We start from the raw sequence: 23,195 nt of genomic DNA on the forward strand, positions 1-23,195 counted from the left end.
CGACATTTTGAATTTTGTTGTCAGTCACGCAACCTTGATCCATCTGCCGGCATGTTTGCCGTTTTTTACAAAATGACCTTCCGCGACGGATGGTATAGTTTTGCATCCGTTGAGAAGAGGGTCATAGGTACGGAATGGATCCGTAGCCTACACAGCTGGAAGCCGAAGTTTTTCTGGATCCGGGAGGAAGTTGTTCCTTTCGTGATGGTTAAACGTAAGGCAGAGGACGCCATGCCCGTGGTTCCGACCGCTGCTCATGAGGGTCAGCCGTGGTTTAAGACGCTAACCTCCACGCCGACTCCTATGCGCCCTATTCATGAAAGGGCTATGGTGAGTGCCAAGATGAGTCTTCTGTGGCCGTTTCCCAAATTAGAGCCTTTCTATGAAAGAACCAACAAGAGTAAGTCCGATAACACTCTTACTCTTCCTTTAACCAGATGTCCAATCTCTGACTTTTATCATTATTTGTGTAGGTGAAGGTTCCGCCTTCGATACTCTGTTGGATCGGGAAGGGGGAATGATGGTGCGCCGCCCTATTGATCCAAGGGATGTGCCCTTTTTAGAGCGCACCAGTTCTAACTTCCTGTTTCCCACTGAGTTTCGCTCGGAACCAGCGGTTTCTAAGGCGATGTACGCTCAAGGTGAGGAATATGTTAAGGAATGCATCCAGAAAGGTGAGGGCATTCTACAACCCCGACCTATGACTGCTATTACTTCCAGTGGGGTGATTGTACTCTTTTCGTCCGGCGAAGAGTCCTCACTTTGCGGAGAAGTTTTTTCAGTTGATGCTAATAAAGTTGTGGACTCAACTGCAGGTCTCACCCGCCAAAGAGCCACCACCAGCCAAGCAACGGATCAGGACGCTGTTAACGTTGCTGCGGAGGGTAAGCGTCCCGCATCTGAAGATGTCGCCACTGAGGATGGGCATCCGATTGCTGATAAGGGTGCTTCTAAGGCAGCTGGCAAGCGTAAGGTTAACCCTGCCAAGGCCGCTCCGAAGAAGAATTCGAAGAAGGCAAAGCCTTCTGTCTTGGAAGCGCGTCTAAATCAGCTTGACGCGGAAGACGCTTCCTTAGGTAAGTAAAATATTTCTCATATTTGTTAACTGTTATAAGTTGAACATATTTTCTAACCAACTGTTAATGTTATTCAGTGGACCTGGAAGACCTTACTGAAGGTGCTTCAGTTTTGAAGAGTTAGACTCCTCTTCCACCACCACCTCTTAATACTGCCAATGAGCCAATTGAGGTGGCGGATGACTCTCCTTTGAAGGATAAGGAGGCTGACAATACTGATCATGTCAGTATGTCACCTTCTTATAGTGTTCATCATTTTAGAGATAAAGGAGGTGTGAGCATGTTTCCTCATGCTCCTCAGACCACTCCGGTTCCTCAAGAGAAGGATACTACTCCGCATCGTCCACATTGGTCTTTACGTCGAGGCTCAACGTTCCGTGATGTGGACATATGCTTCGAGTATTTGCAGGAGAGTCTTCCTCCTGCTAAGAAGGAGCGTCGTCGTCGTAGTATTCGCCAAGAGTTGTTGAATTCAAACTCTTATCACTTGGCGAATACTATTTCCACCAGTCGGGAAATAACTCGAGACTGGTTAGCGATAAACGAGGAATGGTATGAGCTGGCGGCCTCTGCTTCTAATGCCAAAGAGGAGGCTCTTAAAGCTATAAGTGAGGCCCAAGAGAGCAGTCAAGCGCTGGAGGCAGAGAAGATTGCTCGTGCCAATGCAGAGGAAGCCAAAGCCGTTCTCCAAAAGCAACTGGATGAACAAGATGAATTGTTAAAAAATCTTCAGGCTAAATCAGCGACTAACGAAGAGCGCTTGACTAATCTTGCTACTAAAAATCGAGAGCAAGCTTTGGAGTGCGCCGGCCACAAGATGGAGCTTGTCTGGGCCAAGGCGGACCAAAAATGGCTGCTAGCGGAGGGAATTCCCAAGGTATGTATTTTTCCTTTGTTTGTAAATAATCTAAGTGTTTGAAGTTACTTATATATATTTATTCCAACAGGTCATCGCTGACGATCGGGCGAGTGATGAACTTGGGAACTGTGTAGCTATTCTCCTAAAAGCTTCGAAGCAAGCTGGTCGCCAACTAGGTTTCCAGGAAGGCTATAAGTTCGGTTCGACCTCCAAGCTTCCTGAGGAATACATTCTGGCTGGCCAAGATACTGATGCTGTCCTCAAACAAAAGACTAAAGATTTCGATACTTTGAAATTTTATTTGGCGGAGCAGATATCTGAACTTTCTGACAAGGAGGACAGTATCCAGCAATTAAAATTCCTTCTTGACCTTGATGAAGAAGATGAAGAGAGTGTTGGTGATGCGGAAAGCAAGGACGCTGAATCTAAAGAAGCAGCGTCATAGATGGACTTGTCCTTTGTTTTTTGAATTCTCTTTGCTGTAATCTCTTTTGTGTAAATAAAGAAGTTTCTTTTTGCATCCTATACACTTTGTCCTATTTTTTATAATATAAGTGTTTGTAGACCTTCTTTGTGTGTCAATAAAAGATTACATAGAACTACATAAGACGTAAATGACCGAAATAAAACTTTTCATAAAGGAGGCGTAAGCCGAATTACACAAAAAGAAAGTACATAGCTTGTGACTATCTATTTAGGCACGCATGCCAAAAAAGGAAAATACATTACATATAACATTTCTTTAGTTGGGCCCCGTTCCAAGTTCTAGGGATCTCAGTCCCATCCAACTTTTCTAACTTATAGGCACCTTTAGATAAAACTTTCTGAATTCTATAAGATCCTTCCCAAGTTGGGGCCAACTTGCCCGGAGGCTTCATTGTTGCGGAAGACAAAGTCTACCACATCGAACTCAAGGAGGTCAGGGTTCATCCGGAGTTCATGATCATTATCTTCAATCAAAAGAACTCTGGTGGATGGAATACCAATCTCGGCCGGAATCATAGCCTCTGTGCCATAGGTTAAACTAAAGGGGGTTTCGGAATTACTGGAATTCCTTTAGGTGCGGAAGGCCCACAGTACATGGGACAATTCATCCACCCAACCCGTCCGTTTAGTTCCTAATTGCTTTGATTCCTTCCTTGATGGTCCGATTGGTTCTCTCAACCTGACCGTTTGCCTGCGGGTGGGCTACGGATGTGAAAATTTGAAAAATCTGCAATTCTTTCAACCATTCCTGTAGCCCACTGTCCGCGAATTGAGTTCCGTTGTCACTAACGAGCTCTAGAGGGAGGCCACAGGAATTTCTTAATACTTGCTGCTGTAATGGAAGCAACCGGCTTGGCTTCCACCCACTTCGTGAAGTAGTCGATGGCTACTATTAAGAATTTGACTCGTCCGGGGGCTTCAGGGAAAGTTCCCATGATGTCAATAGCCCATTTCTGGAACGGCCAAGCTGAAGTGACTGGAACGAGTTCGTTCTTTGGTCGCAACGTGTTAGGAGCATGGCGTTGGCATGAATCACACTTCCTGATTTCATGCACATTTTCGTCCAAATGCATCCCCGGCCAATAGTATCCGGCATTCATTAATTTTGCCACGACCATGCGCGTGCCAGCGTGAAGACCACAGATGCCTTCGTGAACCTCTCTGGTTAAATAGTTCCGGTCCTCGGCATCCACATCGAAGTAGTGGTCCGAGGAAAGAACGTCGGTATAAAACACCGTCATGTATTTGATAGTTCAAGGCTTTGTGTTTTATCTTCCGGGCCACGGATTTTTCTTCTGGGAGGGCTCCGAATGACAAGTATGCTGTAATGGGTGTCATCCAAGATTCCACTCCGGTTTGAATTACCAAAACTTGGTGTTGCGGAACAGATGGGCGGTCCAAAATTTCGATACGGGTGTCTTTAGCAAAGTGTTCAAAGTTTGTGGAAGCCAATTTGCTAAGAGCATCTGCTGATTTGTTCTCGCTTCTTTTAATATGAATGACCTTGCATGAAGAAAACTGAAGCATCAAATATTTCGCTTGTGACACATATGAAGCCATTATGTCATTCTTTGCTTCATATGTTCCATTGATCTGTCCTGTAATCAACATGGAGTCCACACGGGCTTCCAAATGTTTAACCCCAAGCTTTTTGGCTATCCGTAAGCCTGCCAAGAAAGCTTCATACTCTGCCTCATTGTTAGTACTTTTGAAGTCTAACTTTATGGCGTATGTAAACTCATGGCCTTCGGGATTGACTAGCCTGAGGCCTGCGCCAGATCCCTCATTGCTTGAAGCCTCGTCCGTGAATAAAGACCAAATATGTCCTAATTCCGGAGGTGCTTGGGGTTCTTGCTCAATCAAACATTCCTTCTCTTTGTGTCGCGGGACTTCAGTGACAAAGTCCGCTAACACTTGCCCTTTAATTGCTAGTCTGGGTTTGTATTCTATCGCGTGTTCACCCAGCTCAATGGCCCATTTTGCCAATCGCCCAGACAATTCCGGTTTACTGAGAACATTCTTGAGCTTGTATCCGGTTAGAACATTGATAGGATGCCCTTGGAAGTACCTGCGGAGGCGTCGGGCAGCATAGACCAGTGCCAAAACAAGTTTTCGAGCATGGAATATCTTGTTTCCGAGTCTGATAACGTTCTGCTGACATAGTAAATCGGTGTTTAAACATTCTTTCGATCTGTCAGAAGGACAGCCCCGATGGCAATGTCTGAAGCCGACAGGTACAACGTTAAAGGTTCTCCCGCATGGGGTGCTGTAAACGTGGGAAATTCCATCAAACATTTTTTAACCTCCAAGAAAGCTTGTTCCGCTTCCGCGGTCCATTTGAATTGGGCTATCTTGAGGCAATTTCTTAGTGTTGAGATAAAAGGATGAGATTTGGCTGCATGGTTCGCCAAGAAATGATTCAAAGCAACCAATCGACCATTGAGTGTCTGAACTTCCTTGAGGGAAGAGGGAGAAGGCATGTGGGCTACAGCTTGAACTTTATCTGGGTTAGCTTTGAAGCCTGCACCCGTGACAATTACTCTGAGGAATTTTCCTTCCTCCATCCCGAATGAACACTTAGCTGGATTCAGCTTCATGTTGATACTCTTCAAGTTTCGAATGTCTCTTCAATATCTCTCAACATCTGGTCTTCCTCAACACTTTTGATCATGATATCATCCATATAAACCACCAGGTTTCGTCCAATTTTTCCTTTAAATGCTATGTCCATTAATCGTTGATATGTGGCTCCCGCATTCTTCAGTCCGAAAGGCATCATTTTGTAGCAAAAGGTGCCTTGATCGGTACGAAATGCTGTTTTGTCTTCATCGCCCGCTGCCATGTGAATCTGATGATAGCCTTTGTAAGCATCCAGGAAGCATTTGAATTTGAATGGTGCCACAGCATCGACCTTGAGGTCTATTTCCGGCGGAGGGTAGCAGTCCTTGGGGCACGCCTTGTTTAGATCCTTGAAATCTATACACATCCTCCATGTCCCGTTTCTTTTGGGGACGATAACTGGATTAGCAACCCAGGTCTGATAACGAATTGGACGAATGATTCCAGCCTGTAAGAGGTCCTGAACTTGCTCATTCATTGCCTTTGTTTGTTCTGAACCCATCTTACGTTGTTTTTGAACAATTGGTGTAAACAATGGGTTTACCCTTAATTTGTGTTCCGCAATGTTCCGCGGGACACCAGTCATGTCCGTAGGTTGCCATGCCAAAACTTCAATGTTTTTTTATAATAACTATTTCAGGAAAGTCCTTACTATCTCAGAGATAGCAGGTCCAATTGTTACAGTTTGATCAAGAAACTTTTTGTTCAAAACCCCTTTTTCTGGTTCAGTTCTTAGAGATTGTTTTGGAATCTTGCTGGGTTTTGAGCTTTCAGTTGCAAAGCAATGTCTATTAACATGAATTATTGCTATGCCGGTGCTGGTTGGGACCCCAACCGTACCGTGAGCCATAGACGGATGGGCATTGAAGTCACCAATTGCTTCTCGTCCTAGGATGATGTCATGTTTTGACGTTGCAGGCAAAACCAAAAATTCGACCTCCTCTGTCCTTGAATGGGTTCCGTCGCTCAAAATTACTATAAAAGAGATTACCCCTCGTGGGTGCATTATCTCTCCTCCAAATCCAGATACTGGAGCGTGAATAGGCTTCAACCTTTCCTTATCATCTTCGTCAAGTTGCTCAAAGCACTGTTCGTACATGATATTTGATGTACTACCAGTGTCGAAGAAAACGTAATGGGAGTTATAATGACCGAAAAGAGCAGTGATGATCAGAGGATTTTTATTATTGGGACCTCCTTTAATTCGTGGAAAGATCACTGGCTCATACTTCCATTCTTCATCGTCGGACTCTCTTCTCTTTTTTCCTATTTTGCATCCGCCTTGAATCATGTGTACGTTCAAGTCCTTAATTTGCTTTTTGCTTGGACCCTGGTTATCCCGTGCTGGAGCTTTACCATTGTCAGGTTTTCCATTTTTCACCAGGTGTCCTAGTTTTTCAGACTTCACAGCCACCTCAATTTCGTTTTTTAATGCTTTGCATTCATTCGTGTTATGACCAATGTCGTCATGATACGAACAATGCTTCTTGGCATCAAGGAATGACCTTCTTGAGAGTGGCTGGGGTTTTCTGAAGTTCACATTCTCTGTAGTGAGAATTTCAGCAGGGGTCTTTAAGAGAGGAGTCCAACTGTTGGGACCTCGGTTTGAAGGTCCCGCTTTGTTTTTATTGCCAATGAGGGATCGTGCATCAAATGGCTTTGACACTTCCGCACTTGGCTGAAGTCTTGACCAGATGGGCCCTTTTGCTTGTCTATTGGGCCGCGGAGTTTGAAACTCGAATTTGAACTTTTGTTTTGGATTGCCATTCCTCAATATTTTTCAGTGTTGGCATACAACTTCGTCGCGATCATAAGATCGTCCCATTCCTTTGGCATTCCGTCTTTACCAGTAAGTGTGCTGTAAGGCCCCGTAACCGGTAGCCCTACTTTAACATTAGATTTACTCATAAACGCAGTTCTAAATTTCAGAGTTAATAAACGCAGTCCAAGGGGTAGAGACAGTTAATGAAAAATTTTATTTTCATTAACTGTCTCTACACATTTTCCATTAGGATTTTGAATCATTAAATAATTTGCTACTTAAAATCCAATGGCTTCTTTGTAATTAAATCGTTCTTTTCTAACTCCAGGGACTATTCTTGTCATTCTGCCAAACTCCTCGTTCGTTACTTATCCTTAACGAACTGACTTGTCATGACGAACTGGTTATTTTAACGAATTGAACCCTTCTAACGAACTGGACCCTTAACGAATCAGTCCATAGCGAACCACTCTATGTAACGAATTGGACCATTCAATTCGTTATCTTTTAACTATAGCGAATCAAGGGTAATTCGCTATCCTTTCTCCTTAACGAATTGAAGTTAGTTCATTATGTTTACTTAGGCGAATCAGCTAGCGAATCACTTTAATTCGTTGGTTATTCCTTAGCGAACTAGGGTTAGGTCAGGGAATGTCATAACATTCCCTGACATCCCTTAACCTCGTACATACTTTTCTGGCGCCGCCTTTGCCGAAACGCCGCCGGAAAACCGCGAACACGTCGGAAAAACGAGTTTTAACTCGTTTTTCACCGTTTTTCGTCTCGTTCGATCCAGATCTGAGCTAGGGTGACCCCTAAGCTCATCATAGGTTCGGTTTATACCCGATTCCACCCGGATCTCGTGACTTAAACGGTTTAAAGGTGTCGGCTCGTCGTTTCGTGTTTATATCTAACGGGTTTCAGCTCATACAATAAAATACTATCATACCTTGGGTCGGGATCGGTTTCCTTCTTGGTTTCGATCTAGAGAGAGAGAGACTAGAGAGAGAGCTTAAGTGTGTGTTTTGGGAGGTGTATGGAATGTGTGAAATAAATGATTAAAGGCCATTTAATGACTTATATAATTATGGATCATGGGCTTAAGCCCATGGTCCTTTCCTCTTTCTTTCATAGCCCAAGTCCATAACCCATATCCATTTAACCCAACACTAGCCCGACTCATAATAACTTGTATTTTAATTTATTAACCGAAACCCGAAAAACAGGATGTTACATGTGCGGACCAAATCATCACATTTGACATTCTTGCGAAAGGCACCGCAAAGCATGTCTTTGCTGATCCCACCAATATTCAGACTTTCTTCATTAAACCTGGTAATAAAATCTTCTATGGACTCGTTATCTCGTCGGATAACATCCAAAATTTCTGACTGGTCACGCGTATGCTTCTTCTGCTGGCTGAACTGTTGAGAAAATTTTTTCACCAGGTCATCCCAGCTAGAAATTTCACCGTCAGGTAACTTATCAAACCATTCTCTCGCTGCCCCTGTTAGTGTCAATGTGAACATGTGGCACCAATAAGGGAGCGTCCAACCACTAACACCACCTACCGCCAAAAAGTTCTGGAGATGATCACTTGGATCAGTCATACCGTTGTATTTACCTACCGATGTATGTATTTTAGCATTAACAGGAAAGGGTGCTCTAGCAATACTTGTTATAAACTTTGATTTTTCAGCAAAAGCTGCCGGGCGGTATGGTTTAGTAAAATCTCTCTCAGCATTACTATGGTACTCTGTGTGGCGGACTACGTCCTGCGGACGACTGTTTCTCGCGCGCGAGCTCATCCTACTGTCACCGGTATACATACTGTAATCATCCGGTTGGTAAGTTGAATCGTAGCTATCAAATTCTTCCAAGTAAGATAGCAACCGCATGTCTATGCGAGGACGAGGGCGCAACTTCGGTAATTCGCCAAACTATGGTTCCGTCTGTTGGCTGTAATGGATCTGACTTCCTCTCACTGTTGGTGAAGGAGATCTTCGAGGAGATTCTCCATAAGTCAGAGTACGAGCATGGAATCGTTCGTTACGTTTTCTGCGCTCGTATTCGGCTACCAGATTTTGTTGTTGTGCGTGAAGCCACTCCTCTGGGGATAGTGTTCCTCTAGATCTGGAATTACGTTGGTGAGATCTCACCGAGTTAGAATCACCTGAATCTTCTTCAAGATCCAATACTGACCGATTTCGGCGGGTCTCTCCGATAATTCGCCTGAGATCCCCCAAATTGGAACCTTCCGGTATCGAGACACGTCCCATGTCTATGGGAGTGGGACCGGTTGGTGCTGTAACAACTTCAGGGGTGATACCTTCAAGTGCTACGTTAGTGTTCCTTGACCCCGAAAATGTGACACGTTCGAGAGAACGGCCACTTGAAGTTGTAATACGTGCAAAAACACTTGAAGCAAAACCCTGAGGTGCTTCGGTGTTAGTTACACGTGAATCAGGTGCAGGAGTTCCCGTCGGTCCTTCAGGAAGTTTACTCATATCGAACGAACCAAAAAACCAACGAAAACTTTTGTTGTTCTAACACCAACACGGATGGCGCCAATGAAAAAACACGGATCCGATCCCCTGGTATGGGTCCTGGATCCAATGAGTCCACAGGGTAAAATACAGTAACTGCTAACACAATATGAGTACAACTTCCCAAAGTCCATGTAAGGCCCCGTTACCGGTAGCCCTACTTTCGTGTTGGATTTACTCATAAACGCAGTTCTAAATATCAGAGTTAATTAAAACATTCGCGGAATATAAAAGCTTTCATAAAACATTTCATAACAAAACACGTCTTGTCTTAAAACATCATTTTGTCTTTCAAAATAACGAAACATTAAACTTAAACGTCATGAGTCTTCCGATGCCAGCCTCTTATTCAGTGCCACGTGTCTCCTCAAGCGAGCTGTCTCATCCTACTCACCTGCGTGCATACTAAAAGTCAGCTACGCTGAGTGAGTTCTAGTTAATCATACACTATACAATACACATAAACTTAGATTCTTTCATTCATACTTTCATACTTTCATACTTTCTTTTGTATTAACTTACTTTCATATCTTACGTTATAAAGAGCATTACGCCCTACATTCCTCGAGTATTATTAGGGCTCGGTACCCTCCTTCCTCGAGTATTATTAGGGCTCGGTACCCTCCTTTCTCGAGTATTATTAGGGCCCGGTACCCTCCTTCCTCGAGTATTATTAGGGCTCGGTACCCTCTTTCCTCGAATATTAGTAGGGTTCGGTTCCCTAGTTCTCGAATATTAGTAGGGTTCGATTCCCTCTTCGTTACCATACAACCATACATCATACCTCGAGTATTATTAGGGCCCGGTACCCTCTTCGTAACCATACAACCATCATTTCCTTCTTTTATTAACTTTATCACATTCATTCACATAAACATACATATCATACTTACCTTATACTTAGCGTTACAACCTGACAGTACGTGCAATATCCGAAGATTGTTCACGTACTGTCAAGCCATCATTCATACATATCACATCATTCACATAAGGCATACACTTATCTCTTAGGATAAGCGTATTAACAAACATATCGAGTATGCACACAGCCCCGAAAGCATAACACATAATTGGGGCTAGAAACTCACCTGAATCATGTTACGCTCTCCGTTAATAGTTATTCCCTTCTTGAGCTGTGCACGGCTAACTGTATAATATTTACACGTATCAATTAACTACTACTACTACTCATGTTGTATTTCTATCTTTATATGACCCACAACGAACGGGGGTCCGGGGGCAGCGCCCCTGGCAGCGGGGTCTAGGGGCGGCAGCCCCTAGCAGGGTCCAAGGGGCAGAGCCCCTGGTTGGGGTCGAAGTTAAACCTTAAGCATTTTCCATTAGGTTTTTAATTTATTTTCTAAGCGAACTTAACTTTAGGCGAAGTTAAACCTTAAGCGAACTTAGCTTTAGGCGAAGTTATCAGTTAGGCGAACTTGGCCTTAGGCGAAGTTATCAATTAGGCGAACTTGGCCTTAGGCGAAGTTACCAGTTAGGCGAACTTGGCCTTAGGCGAAGTTATCAATTAGGCGAACTTGGCCTTAGGCGAAGTTACCAGTTAGGCAAACTTGGCCGTATGCGAAGTTAAGCCTTGAAGGCGAAGTTAAGCTTTGAAGGAGAAGTTAAGCTTTTGCAGGCGAAGTTACCCAGTTCAGCTACGGGTTTAGTTTTTATCAAGCATTTTGGCGATTTTAATACCCTTGTTATGGTTCGACATCACCCACTACGTTCCCTAACCGTTTTCGGTCGTATATATATCCCGTATATACTATAAAGCTTGGACCTTTAAGTAAAAACGTTCAATACTACGTAAACTTTAAAGGTCAAGAACATACCTTTAGCGCTCGTTCGATCTTGGTTAGCTTGTTTATGCACTCTAGATCTCGTGTAATAAGATCTAATACCAACTAACGTTTACTCTCTCTCGGATCTTGCTCGTTTATGGTGTGGGTGTGTTTGGAGTGTGTAGGGACTATGATGGAAATGAAATGAGGGTTTAAGGTTTTAGGTTGGTTTAGGGGATATTTATATCCCTTAAAGCCCATGGACCTAAGGCCCATTCTCATTTAACCCATCTCAATTAATCTAAATCCATGATCCGTTCTTTACTCGATATTAATTAATTAATAACGCGAAATCACTAAACGTAACTTTCTTTATTCAACATTATAAATTTTAGGATGTTACAGTCCAATGACCAAAACCTGCAAAACAGACACCGTGAGTCTCGTTACAGGAAGGACAAGAGGGGGTCCTCCTGTAACCACCCTCCGGCGTGAAAATCAGTAACGTTCGTAGAGGATAAAGTACTGAAGTAAACAGACTAAGTGTAGTCAGAATATGAGTGAGTGAATGAATACCTCATACCGTTTGACAAGGTATTTATAGCCGAAGGATGTAGGAAGGTGATTGGGCCAGCTGTCCTCCTCTAGAAGATCCTTGATAACCGTCTGGACGCGTGTCCTCTTATGATAGGTTGAGCTACACGTCCCATGTGCATGGGTATAACAACCTAGACACGCGTCGCCCAATGATAGGACGGGTCATACCCTAGCCATGTGCACGGTTTTAACAACCTGACCAAGTGTCCTTTGCTTATTGGTTGATAGGTCACGTATCCCTCAAGTAACAATCGCGGACATTCTTCTAGAGGGTAGTTAATTGGTGACAGCTGTCCAGTTGGCATTGCCTTCCGGTCATTTTGGCGAATATATATTTTGCCCTGCGGATGACTTCTGAGGGTGCCAGGATGCTTCCGCGCGTGGTATGAGGACGTTCCTTCTCTGCCGTGATATGCGGGTGATCCATATGTCCCGCTGGTGGCATATAAGAGGTTCTTCTGTGACCCGCGGGTGGTACTTAAGGATATTTGGATATTTTTGGTACCCTACCTCTATAGTTGCCAACATTGGTTTTACTTTCTTCTTCTTTTTTAAGTGTGTTATTATGTTTTTATATATGATAAAATGGTTTTCAATATTAACTTTGATGTGCGCCAGATGGTTGTGTTGTTAAGTGTAGCCGACCAAATTCGTGTAGAATCATCGCAATTTTTTTACGTGCGGTACCGTAACGAAACCCGACCGAATGTCATTTTTGTTTTTTTTTTGTTTTAGTTTCGGTACCGTAATGAACGTGGGAGACCGTATTATATAATAAGCAATAAGTTAAAATGTTTTATGGAGTTTTCATAATTCTCTAATAAAGTTGATTATGCATTCAATGAACTTTTTTACGAAACATGTTCAACACATAAGAACTTTAAGTAGAGAACCATGGGCGACAGTTTCATCTGATATCTTACAACTGGCTAGACTCGATCACTCTTTTTTTCCGATACAATCCCTCCACCATGACGAAGTATAATTTTAAACAAGTTTTTATTGGTAAAATTGGTTTTGACTACACATGGTCTAACTCTAATAATTCGATAACGTTATTTATGTATTATAAAAGACGTACATCTTTTGAACCATAGGTTCAGGTCCGGCTTATAATCATCTCCACTCGGTTAAACCCAACCGAACCGATAAAACCAGAACAACCGATCAAGAACCCGGTTTCAAAACGAACCAGCTTGTACTCAACCCGGTTTTAACCTTTTGTTGGCCGGACCAAACGAGTAATGCATGTGTGCCACATCATGGTCTCGTACGTGGGACTCTTGCTCACAATATGTTGACTTAATTAAACTCCATGATTGCATACATCTAGCCTCATTTGTTTCTGTTGAGTACTAATTCCTAGTTTGTGTAGTGAATTAGTGGCTTGTGGTCTAATGTATATTGGTTTCTTTTTGTTTGTGTATAAATAACTTAAGTTATGAGTCTAAGGGATACCAATTAAATGAGTTATAATCATAATTTCTATCTATTATATATATATGTGTGTGTGTGTTTAAGTTCAAGAAAGAAATGAAATTACTGCGAGAAATGCGAGAAATGGATATGAGCCACTAGTTTTATTTTAGGTTTTAAAAGTTTAAATATAAATGAAAAAAATATAAATGCAACAATAAATGCACACACTCTCTCCAATTAATACAACTAATATAACCATAATAAATCTCTCTCTAACTAATATATCTACATAATTTAACTAAAATAATCAAAAAATTAAAAACACTAATTTAAATTTTATAAATAATAAAAAAATGTCATACAAATGTGTCCATTAAATGTAAACAATAAATATACAACCTACATAAAATTACATAACCTACACTTGTTTTGAGCAATAAAAACGTACAATATACAAAAAAGCATATAACTTACATATTAAATTTGAAATCAACAATTATATAAATTACACAAATATACACATATCCTACACGTGTGTAGGTTATATGTTTTTCGTGTGTAGGTTATGTTTTCTTATTCATAGAACACGTGTGGGTTATTTGTTATTGTGTAGGTTGTATATTTCACATTTAATGCAAAAATATGTAAGAGGTTTTTGTATTATTCATCACAATGCAACTACGTGTTAATGAATATTGATAAGTTGAGTTGGAAGAAATTGGTTTTAAATAGATTTTTTTTTAATGTATGAATAAATTGTATTTGTGTAGGATAAAGTTTTCATGTGTAGGTTATATGTTTTCGTGTGCATGTGTATTTTATTGATGATGAATTTTGTGTGTATGTTATATGTTTTCTTATTCTCATAACAAGTGTAGACTATATATTTTTGTGTATGTTGTATTTTTTTTGTTGATATTTAATGCTAACACATGTAAAATAGTTTTTATATTATTTATCACAATATAACTACGTGTTGATGGATATTTATATATTGAGTTGGAAGAAATTTGGATAGAAAGAAATTTTAACGTATGAATAAAGTGTACTTGTGTAGGATAAACTGTACTTATGTAGGATAAACATTTGGATAGAAAATAAATTAATTCTTAATATTTTTCAATTATAGTAATTTGATTAGTTATATTAATTTAATAGATATATTAATTGAAGAGAGAGACGCATTTATAGTTTCTTAATTAATCTTGAAGCTTTTAAAACCTAAAATAAAACTAGTGGCTCATATTCATTTCTCGCAGTAATTTCATTTCTCTCTTGAACCATCCCCTATATATATATATATATATATATATATATATAGCTTCTTTTCTATTTTCTTGTTGAATTAATCAAGAACCATATCAATATATCAACCAGCTCAACCCGAACCGGTTCCTTATAATTTGTGTTTCGAAAACATCACGGCCAGAGAGCTAGACGCATTGGGGGGAACTTTAATCGAAGGTTTCTATATCCGAACGCCATGTCCATTGTCTCGGTTATGTAGTTTATCCCTTTTGAAATCACGTAAGTATCGATCGAACATGTTCACGTAGACGAGTCGTTCAACTAGCTAGTTGTGTTTGAGTTGAGATTAATATCGATTCGAGTGGAGAATGATCGCGGTGGAATAGAGGGACGGTTGGCGGTTATGGTCGAAACAGCGAAATATTCATAATTCTATAAACTAGTTTAAAGAAGCAAACATTTGACTCGTCTTCTTCTCCTTAATTGGATCAGTAATAGATCTAGATAATTTAATTATTTTGAGAAAATTAGTTGAATTAATGTTGGACTATTAACATAATAAACAAACAAGATCCCCTAAAATTTCAAAATGTTGCAAAAGATCATCATCATAATCATAAATTCATCATCATCATCATCATCAATATCGATTCAATTAACGTAATAAGTAATCAATTAAGCTGTTATGAAATTGATGAATCATAAAACGCAGTAATCAATCTAGCTAGATGTATAAATTGATCAATCATATAACACAGTAATCAATCAAGCTGTATAAACCTATGAATCAATTAACGTACGCAGTAATCATCAATGAAATTAACAGAAAATGAAATCAGATAGGTACTGATCTGTAACATAGTAAGTAATGAAGTAGCTGTTTGTTATTTAGTATATTGACGATAACTAAAGGAAGTAAGTACAAATGAAGGTAAAATAAGCATCAGCATTGCAAATCAAAGCATCCAGATCCAGATATCATTCACATTCCCGCCGGATTAGCATTAGCATCAGCAGCTTCAGCAACCGCCGGAGCAGCAGCTGCAACCACCGGAGCTTCATCAGCAACCGCCGAGCAGCAGCATCAGCTGCCGGAGCAATAGCAGCAGCGACTTCATCAGCTCTACGAGCTAGCATATCATTGAGCTGAGTTCGGGCTCTACCTCAGAGACGAAGATAGTTTAAACAATACCTCTTGTGTAGTGCAATGTCGGTGTGGAGGTAAAGTCCTTTGCATCCCTCACACTGCATAATTGGAACGGTGAAGGTGAGTTGATTGATTGAATGATTTGATGTGAGATGAATGGAATGAATATCTGATTTCAGGGTGACGTACTATTTATAGCCTAGGGGTGCGTACTATTTTAGCAGCAATCGCCGGAGCTTCAGCATCAACCGCTGGAGCTTCAGCTTCAGCAGCTCTATGAGCTAGCATATCTTTTAGCAAACGCATGAGCTTCCCCACAAGTGCATGAGGGTAGAGTATTAGTTGCATTTAACTCATCCCAGTTAGACTTCATTTTTGCAAAATAAGTAGGAATGTCATTGTTTCCATGGGTGATTTGACAAAGATTCTTTTGCAACTTATAAAATTTTGCCCCGTTTGCTTGACCATAACGAGCATTGAGCTCATTCCATAAAGCTTTGGCAGTCTGAGCATACAACACGCTGTCGCTTATATCTTGTGTAAGAGTATTGAGAATCCACGAGATAACCATATCGCTGCATCTTTTCCAAACAGTCATCTGTTGCTCATCACTTGGCATGACCAACGTATTATTAACGAAGCAAAGCTTATTCTTGGCATGACCAACATACATATACGCCCGTATATCATGTAAACGTTTAAGGATGATAAACATGTATGAAGAAGAAGAAAATATAAAAGAGAGAAATTTTATTATTTGAATTACAATCCAACTGAACTGATAACAAACACAAACTATATATATATACACACACACACACACTTACACGGCCGTATATGAACATACATATACGGCCGTATAAGAGCATACACGGCCGTAAATGTACATGCATATATGCCCGTATGTACACCCACAATTTAAAACAATGATAAGTATGTGTGTGGTATAGCCATAGGTTGGTTGAGTTATCATAATCCAGTATTAGTTTGTTCTTGTCTCTTTTAAAACAAAACTCATGTTTAACAAAACATTAATGGATCATTTAGATCATTAATTTATAGTTTGTTTAATAACAAGAAGGTTTAGGAAATATACATGGATGTATGATCTATTACTCTGTTTAAGCTATGAACATTAGTGTGTTCCTTCGTGTATGATAACACCATTAGTTAAAACTTATTTTGCGGCACATAGACTATTAGATTTCACTCTCTTGCGGCATTTAGACACTTGTTAAGATAAGCCTTTTAACCAGCATGAGAGATTATAAGATTTTGAGGTGAGTTGCATAAAGGGCGACACCTCTTTTTATACTAGTTTACAAGGCCATCTAGAGATTTCTACACATATATATTTCATGGAATTCTCTAGGATTCTCTAGGTTCATCTAAGAATTGTGAACATTTTATGAATAATATCTTGGATATTTATGCCCATGGACTTGAATCTTCGAGACTCTGGTTAAAAGTTTCCGAAATAGTTGAAAAATAAGAGGTATGTGATAATGTGTTATGTAAATCAGGTTTAATAATTTAAAAGGTGGCCACGCATAATATAAAAGGGAAGATGAAAATAAATGTTAAAAAGATTTTAGTTGAAATTATTACTTATATCTATACTATACTAGCTTTTGAACCCATGTATCAAAATTTAGGTATTTAATCATACATAATTTATGGATTTTCTTTTTAATTTATAGATTAATTTTAATATTATCACACACACGTGCTTCAGATGCTACATAATAATTTTTTCATTTTTTTAAGATTATAATAATGTTTTAAGGTGGCATAAAATAAAATATTGATGATTACCTAAATATATTAAAGATGTTTTATTTGATCAATACGAATGTAAGTTAAATAGTGTGTTACAAATTGTAAGATTATAATTATAAATTTTGTATTTATTCAATGGAATTTGAAGTACACACATAATTAAATATCTATTATAAACACAGGTCATCAATTATTATACGATAATAGTTCACAAATTATTACTTAACTAATTTAATTTTACATAACTAATTTATTAATTCACTGTTTGATTTTAAACTTATTATAGATATTCAATGGTTTATATGTTTTTTTAAATCATGTCAAACTTTATATATTTAATAGTAAATTTAGATGTAATCGAATGGATAGTAAAAGTTAGTGTGGCATACCAATGGACCCATGGATACTTTAATTAAAACATGTAATGTGAATATGTGATATAAAAAGTTAGTAAAATTAAATGAAATGGTATTAAATGACATTAGATACTTTTTTTCATATAGGTTACACCTAATGGTCATACCAATTGGACCATGATCTATGGATAGCATGGATTAAGAAGAGTTGAGATTAGAAAATATGATTAAAATTAAAGTTAGAATTGAATGTGGTTAGGACACGTCATCATTATTATTTTTGTTTATTAGTATAGGTAGATATAATACACTAAACAAGGACAATTAAGACATTAGATTTTAATGGATTTACAATTGCTTAAGCACATGGTACAACTATAAAGAGTGACAAATTGGTAATTGAACACTCAAATATCACGTATTTTACATCTTTCTCTATGATAGTTACAATCTTAGTAATTCAAGTTTTTATAATTTAGAGAATAATTACAAATTTAATCAATATCTTTTGTCTATTTACTCTTTTTAATTTTACTTTTAACCCAACTTCCCCCATGATTTTCAAACGCTAATAACTTTTTCGTATGATAATATTTTTCTTTTAAATTGCACTATAAAAATGAGCGTTTTATCCTCTTCAATTTAAGTATGGTATTGCCATAGTTTGTTTAAGTTATAAAAATGACATTTTTTGTGGTTCAATTTTGATCGTTTTGAATTAAACCGTGAGCCAAATCATTAGTAATGGTATTTTGTCGTCAAAAATTGAAACCGGTATGTTGAAAATTGAAACCAACCAAACCGAATCATTATCAACGATTTGGTTCCGATTTGGTTTGTACTTTGATTACAATTTGAGTTTAAAATAAGAATGATTAATCCAAATATATCAACAAACGGTTTCACAATTTCAAATAAAACAATAAACACAAATATATTACATGATTACTAAGGTCTGTGTTTCCCGCTGCATGGCGGGGGCACCCGTCTAGTATATATTAAAATGGGGATTTCTTCCCCCTCACATTTGTACTATTCAATTTACTATTCCTAATGTTTTTTCTTTTTTTTTACTTTGAAAAATTAAGTATATTTTTCAAACCTTAAACGTTGGCAAGTGTCGGATTTACATGTCTTATTTGTCGGTAAAAATTTTCTTAAACTTTGTTTTTATATTTGTATGGTTGGTCTTTAAAATGACCGAAACTTTTTTAAAATTTAAAATTATCCAATTATCACATGTTTTTATATTCGCGTTTCAACGTTTGATACCACGCCTTTAAAATTTGATTTTTTGGCTTACTAATTCATGCTTACCAATATGTGTTGGTACTGCCGATACTAATCGAATTTGCATCGATTCGCAACTATAACGTGCCGGGTTTTTTTCCATATATGATAGTTTGTTGTATTTTGGCATTGACAAGTTTATTCTTTTGTTTACTTTCGATGCCGTAACCCGATGCGTGTTAATTTCAAATCGACTCAACACTTTTGTTGTTTAATATTTTACGCATGTTTTTTTGTATGGTTTAATGGTCCCGTCGCGAAGCGCGGGGTCCTAAATCCTAATTATATAAATATATAAAAGTTAAATTTGATAGCAAGGAAACAAGAAACCATGTCCGAAAACGGTTAAAGTGAAGCATCTTTTAAACAAGTTGGTACGAACGTTACAGGTTGAGCGACAAGGACAACACCACCCAAAATCCTCCAAAATGGAAAGAGACATAACGTTACAGTTGATATTAAATAAATAAATAATTAACTAAATGTATGCTAACTTTGATAGCAAGGAAACAAGAACCCATGTCCTGAAACGGTTAAAGTGAAGCATCTATTGAACAACATGGTACGAACATTACAGGTTGAACGACAAGGACAACACAACCCAAAATCCCAGATTTTTCGCTGACGACCCCACAACCTTCTTCTACCCTATTCATTTTTTAAATGAGGTTTTTTACATGCATTACTTAACACTTCAACAAAAGCCTATAATTAAGTTGACGCCTTGGATCATGGTTAGATATGTATACTTGTAGGGTCTTGGGTTCTAACCTTGCACCCACCTATTTTATATATGCAAACTCTGTATATCAAAATAAAAAGAAAAGATACGCTACGTCATAAAAAGTAAACAGTTAATGATATATTAGATTGGAATTGTTATTATTAACATAACAGAAAGTTAAGATTGTCACTAGTAAAATTGTTATTAGGGATAATATTAAAATTATAAAATTCAATTTATCTCAACAAGTATTGCACATAAAATAGATCCGAAATGGAGAAATGTTACACTTTTCGTATAAATAACACTTACTGAAAGTAATTACTTTTAAGAATCCATTTCGTTATTTTGAACAGCATGAAGGACAAAAGTTAGTTACTCTAAAGATAATTTAAACTTAAGTTATAGGCAGTCATGATAATCACATGATATATGGACACAAGTTATGTCACTCTAAAGATAATTTTAATTTAAAAAATATAGCTAGGCAGTCATGATAATCACATGATATAGGGTTTGGCATATAGGATGATATTCATGATGATCACAAAAATTATATGTATGTAGTGTTTGGCATATAGGGTAGGCGGTAATAACTTAAAAGTAAAAGACTCAAGACACAAATATTTATGCAATTCTCATAAACATCTATTTTGATTATTTTTTAATATGAAAGAGATATTTTTTCATTATTATTTGTATATAAAAGATAAATGGAGTTTCCATTTCTTTGTTTGTTGTTTTTTTTCTTGTATTTGTTTTATGGTATAGATGTTTTCATTTTGATTTTCTCATATATATATATATATATATATATATATATGTATAGAAAAAATAAATATGAGGCTGTTAAGCACCTAACCTTACACGTAAACCCATCAAAACTACGTAGTTTTGATGAAAAGTTTCTAAAAATACCGTTTTTATTCCTTTCTTGATTCTCTTTCTTCTTCCTTGCATTTAGTAAATTTAGAGAAAAACCCCCCAACTCATAATTTTTCATTGTAGGTGAAAGCATAAGATGAAGACGATTAAAATATACTTCATCCGTCTTATTAAAAGTGTTAGTGTTTAAAAAACTTAAAGGTCAAGGTAGATTAAATGATTACTTTTCTGCTTAACAAATGACAATAATACCCATGTAAAGTATGAATCATGGGTTTTTTCTAAATTTACTAAATTCAAGGAAGAAGAAAGAGAATCACAAAAGAAAAAAAACAGTATTTTTAGAAACTTTTCATCAAAACTACGTTGCTTTGATGGTTTTGCATGTAAGGTTAGGTGGTTAACAACCCCATATTTACTTTCCCCATATATATTTCAGTTTATTGGCTGGTAACCTTTCATCTATTGTAAAGAAAATTTTCATTGATGAATTAAATATACTGTGTTTTAGCAATATGTATGGGTTGGTTTTAGGTTTTCAGCTCAAAACAAACTAAACCAAACCAAAACCAGAAATTATGAAGTTTTGAAAGGGTCAGGCATTTATTTCTTAAGTTTGGTTTTGCTTTCGGATTTAGATTTGAAAATTCTTGGCACTTTTTTATCTAAATGAGTTTAGATATATTTTTTGTTTTTAGCTAATATTTAAATGATTAATACACATGTGAGCTATAATATTTGGCATGCTCTACCTGTTAAACTCTCATAAATTACTTAGCATTCAAAAGTAATAATGAAAATCTGTACACTTAGTTGACTAAACCATCGATTTTCGTTTGTATTTTGGTCATGTCGTTTGCATTTATATTTTTTTATGAAGACATTACTGCTTTATTTAGATTATAATACATTGTAAATTCAGTTTTAGAGCTGTACATAGTAATTTTACGACTATACATTTAACTTTAAAGTTTGGCGTGACCTCAATCTTGTTATATTTTGTTATACAGTGGCGAGTCTTTCAGGTTGCCCATGGGTTTTAAGTGTGGAATCAACTACCAAGCACCATCAATGGTCCTCTGTGGTGATCTTGTAATTTACAAGATTAGTATCAATACTACCGTTAGCGAGGTTTTCAATTGGACTGACCACAAGTTCGACCTAATGTTCCCAAGACGAGCATTCACACGTTGGTATGCTGATGAGAGAATGGAATGTGAGTTTTCAGAAATAGGAGTGATATATACCCACATACATTTATTTTGAAAAACTACATATTTACAAATAAGATGAGTTTGGCAACATATATAATAACAAGGGCCGGCTCTGAAAATTCACGTGCCTCGGCCGAGCCGAAAAAATATGCCTCTTAAACCTTAACATACTAAATAATGTAAACACATTTTTTATACGCCGATTAAAATTATAGCGATTAACATAAAAATTAGAAAATCATGATATTATAATGAGTTTATGACACGCTTAATAGATTAATAGCTAATTGAGGATTTGTGAAGCTCTTATAACATTTTTATAGCAAATTGGTGAATTAACTCTTCGCAATTTATGCTCTCTAATGTTCCGTTCGTGATAACTTTCATCGCCAACCTGCTAAGTCTTTGTTGAGGCATTTCGGGTCGAAAATAGGATTTCAATAACTATAATTTTGAAAAACTCATATTTTCATATGCTACCGTGACTGCTTGTGTTCGAAGTCGACGTGGTTGCTGGTCTTCGAAGTCGATTTTGCTATTAACGCGCCTATTCGTTTATTCTATTTATTTAACTTATATTGAATAATTAAAAGTACTTGGCATTTTTCAAATTTTAGTGGGCCTATAAGTCTTTGGTTAATCCAAAAGAATGTGGTCTAAAAGGTGTTTGAGTAATATAAAAATAATGACTATAAACATTCGGGTATTCTACATATATAACATCGGGAATTTTCAAAACTTTTGTGCCCCCAAAGAAAACTTGCCCTGGCCGGTCGCCCGCTTTGCACACCCCAAGAGCCGGCCATGATAATAACACTATGATATAGCCCGTGTAATACACGAATAAAAAATAAAAATACAAAAAAGAAAATTTAATTTAATCTCTACTTCATTTAATACAACATTTAAGTTATATGTGTAACTTTGTTAGCAATTAAATAAATCAAAAAGGTAGATTATAATTAAATAATGTATAAATTATAATTTTGAAAATTGTTGAGGTGGAATTATATGTGGGAAGTTTAGTTAAATGTCATGTGAAAATTATGTTTTACTTTAATATAGTAGTTAGATTATATTATAATATTTGAAAGAAAAAAAAACAAATATACCCGTCGTTGCAATTTCTTTTGTGTATAAAAGCATTCTCAATCCATTCTCTATCTTCATCTCTATAACTATATTAAAAACACTATTCTTTTCTTTTTCATTTTCAATTAATTTTTTTATACTTTTATTATTATCTTTTCTCTCTCATTCACTCACTACCACTTTCAAAAATCATTAAAAAAATTATAGAGGAGAACAGTGTGTTTCTTCAAATTTAACCATAAACAGTAACATTTTTTTTCTTTTTTACTCTTACAACCACTTTTAATTTGAAGAATAAATTGAGAATACTCT

The 23,195-nt window shown here is 37.4% G+C and overlaps 2 protein-coding genes across 2 annotated transcripts; both read right to left on the reverse strand.

Moving 5' to 3' along the window:
• Positions 1-5,847: 5,847 nt before the first annotated feature.
• Positions 5,848-8,700, reverse strand: LOC143554062 (uncharacterized). Its single transcript, XM_077043920.1, has 4 exons — positions 8,415-8,700; positions 8,047-8,309; positions 6,032-6,787; positions 5,848-5,928 (listed from the first exon to the last, which is right to left on the reverse strand). The coding sequence occupies exons 1-4, from the start codon at positions 8,698-8,700 to the stop codon at positions 5,848-5,850; spliced, it is 1,386 nt and encodes a 461-aa protein (XP_076900035.1).
• A 7,117-nt stretch (positions 8,701-15,817) lies between these two features.
• LOC143554063 (uncharacterized) lies at positions 15,818-16,258 on the reverse strand. Its single transcript, XM_077043921.1, has one exon. It carries the CDS (start codon positions 16,256-16,258, stop codon positions 15,818-15,820), a length of 441 nt encoding a protein of 146 aa, XP_076900036.1.
• Positions 16,259-23,195: the final 6,937 nt, after the last annotated feature.

This window comes from Bidens hawaiensis, unplaced genomic scaffold (assembly GCF_021521415.1).
Source record: "Bidens hawaiensis isolate Kalapana, Puna unplaced genomic scaffold, B.hawaiensis_p1.1 tig00017490_1, whole genome shotgun sequence".
In the NCBI taxonomy this organism is placed as follows: domain Eukaryota; kingdom Viridiplantae; phylum Streptophyta; class Magnoliopsida; order Asterales; family Asteraceae; genus Bidens; species Bidens hawaiensis.

Bases quoted from the DNA above. Each gene is read 5' to 3' on its own strand.
- LOC143554063 (XM_077043921.1), bottom strand. From the start codon at position 16,258: ATGTTTATCATCCTTAAACGTTTACATGATATACGGGCGTATATGTAT.
- LOC143554062 (XM_077043920.1), bottom strand. From the start codon at position 8,700: ATGCGGTTGCTATCTTACTTGGAAGAATTTGATAGCTACGATTCAACT. The intron at 8,310-8,414 runs GTATGACTGATC...TGACACTAACAG, and splicing joins ATCGGTAGGTAAATACAACG to GGGCAGCGAGAGAATGGTTT. The intron at 6,788-8,046 runs GTCCGCACATGT...CCAAAACAAAAG, and splicing joins ATGTCAAATGTGATGATTTG to TTCAAATTCGAGTTTCAAAC.